We start from the raw sequence: 2500 nt of genomic DNA, 5'->3' as shown, positions 1-2500 counted from the left end.
ATGATGATTGTGATGGTGATTATGATAGTGATAGTGATGGTGATCATTATAGTAATAGTGATGGCGATGATGATAGTGATGATGATAGTGATGGGTGGTGATGATAGTGATAGTGATGGTGATGATGATAGTGAAGGTGATAGTGATATGCGATGATGATAGTGATGGTGATAGTGATGATAGTGACAGTGATGGTGATGATGATAGTGATTGTGATGGTGATGGTGATGGTGATGATAGTGATGGTGATGGTGATTATGATAGTGATAGTGATGGTGATGATGATAGTGATGGTGATAGTGCTAGTGATAATGACAGTGATAGTGACAGTGATAATGACAGTGCTAGTGATAATGACAGTGATAGTGATAATGACAGTGCTAGTGATAATGACAGTGATAATGACAGTGCTAGTGATAATGACAGTGATGGTGACAGTGTCACACACAAAAACAGTGATAGTGGTAGTGAGAATGACAGTGTGATGCTGATAATGACTGTGATAGTGATAATGAGAATGACAGTGACAGTGACAGCGATAATGACAGTGATACTTGCTCATTAATACTCGTATTTTGGGTGATGTAATCAGAGTGGGTTTTTTTTTTACTCGTATTATCAATGGTTTCCCCACTGCAATGGGAAGTCACGCACAGCTTAGTCTTTCGTGAAGGACTATGACTGTCAAACTAGGAGGCAAGATTGCACTGGTTCTAAGAGCTGCAGCTGGCCTTTGGGAACCATCCCCAACGCCGACTGTCCTAAAATCCTCTTGGCCGAGAGAGTGGGGACGTACGTAACTTGGGCAAGACACTCTCCACTATAATCAAATTCTAGCCAAGATAATAGGGACAGCAGTTACCTCCTCTGCTGTTCTGATGGTCATAGTCGAACACGATTGACTGTCATACAAAGCATTACCTGAACACCAAAAGCATATCATTTTGAAACAACACAAACTGCACTACCATTAATTTATCAACTAACCCAGTATCGTTTGATGGTCTGACACGCTTGCTTGCTCATTTGGGTGATGTTATCAGTTTATACACGCAGAGGCCCACTCGTGTGCATACGAGTGAACGCAGGAGAAGAAGAAGAAGACTCTGCACAAGATTCAGCGCTATATGAAATATTAATATTATCATTATTATTATTATTATTCACTTACTCGTGTGCACTGACCTTAAGATGGGGGTGTAGGCCGGAGCCTCGCTGTGGTGCAGGTCATCGCGCACCTGGAAGTGAGGCACGCGCTTCAGCTGGAAGAAAGGCTCGCGCAGCGGTAGGTGGCGCTCCAGGTAGCAGGACAAGGAAGTGACGTCAGTGTAATGGCGGCTGTACAGAGACTGCAGGGCGCCTCGCATCGACTCCTCCATCTGAAATAAGTGAATGAATAAGTAGATAAATAAATAGATAAATAAACAAATAAATAAATAAATGCGTACAGCTTCAGCGCAGCGATCCCTCCACCTGACAAAAAACAAATGAATGAATAAATAAATACATAAATAGATAGATAAACAGACAGATAAGTAAGTAAACAGATAGATAGATAGATAAATAAATGAATAAATAAATAAATAAATGTGCAGTTTCAGTTCACGTTTCATATACGCTGCAGCACATTTGTTCAGACAACACACACACACACACACACACACACACACACACACACACACACACACACACACACACACACACACACACACAAAGAAAGAAGAAGAAGAAGATTAGATATCTCATCTACGTATCACTAACCCAGCATGCTTTAAGGCCTTGAGACCCTGTCCTGGTGCCAGCCGCATTGCTTGGTTCTAACTTTTTGACAGTTACACGTAAAATTAAATGCCTACGTTGACCGAACTACAGCCATTGGTCAGTTCCATACCACACACAGTTAGTAGCAGGGCTACGACCATACTAGGCTCTTCGATCCGAGCAATGCAACTCAGAGGCTCCTGGGTATTATAAGCTAAGAAGGAAAGAAAGGGAGACAGAAAGAAAGAAAAGAAAAGAAAGACAGAAAGGAAGGATGAATAGATAGATAAATAAATAAACAAAAAGGCAAAGAAACAAAGTGGGAAAATTCATTATAAAACAAGAGAGGCAAGGCCTTCAACACTCACTTGTGATACACTTTAAAATAAACAAAAAATCCAAGCTTTTTATGTATTGAGTATAATTTCAAAATGTAATGTTTAAGATGAGAAAGATCAGTTCAAAGCAAATTAAGTCCCCTAGCATTAATTACAGAGTAATTTCCCTTTTTTTACTATCTGCACCAAAACGTTTGCAAAATAAATAAAACTTCCATGCTTAGCAAAAGAAGTTCCTGTTTGAACAAAAAATGATAATAATGACTGCTCTTGTTGTTGGGTCACAATATCAGATCAAAGTGCCAAGTTTAGAGAATACAAAAAATATAAATATAACAGTAAATGCAGTTTCATAAAATTAGGCTTCATTTTTTATTTTTTGTGCCTATCCCAGAGGTGCA

The 2500-nt window shown here is 39.4% G+C and overlaps 1 protein-coding gene across 1 annotated transcript in view; it reads right to left on the bottom strand.

The window, feature by feature from the left end:
* LOC143275572 (uncharacterized) overlaps positions 1–2500 on the bottom strand; it is a 58507-nt gene that overhangs the window by 31596 nt on the left and 24411 nt on the right. Inside the window, exon 2 of the mRNA XM_076579773.1 lies at positions 1186–1379. Within this exon, the coding sequence (XP_076435888.1) occupies positions 1186–1379 (194 nt within the window). The remainder of the gene's footprint in view (positions 1–1185; positions 1380–2500) is intronic.

The sequence above is a fragment of the Babylonia areolata genome, chromosome 30 (genome assembly GCF_041734735.1).
Source record: "Babylonia areolata isolate BAREFJ2019XMU chromosome 30, ASM4173473v1, whole genome shotgun sequence".
Classification (NCBI taxonomy): domain Eukaryota; kingdom Metazoa; phylum Mollusca; class Gastropoda; order Neogastropoda; family Buccinidae; genus Babylonia; species Babylonia areolata.
This window is presented reverse-complemented; position numbering and strand designations above follow the sequence as displayed.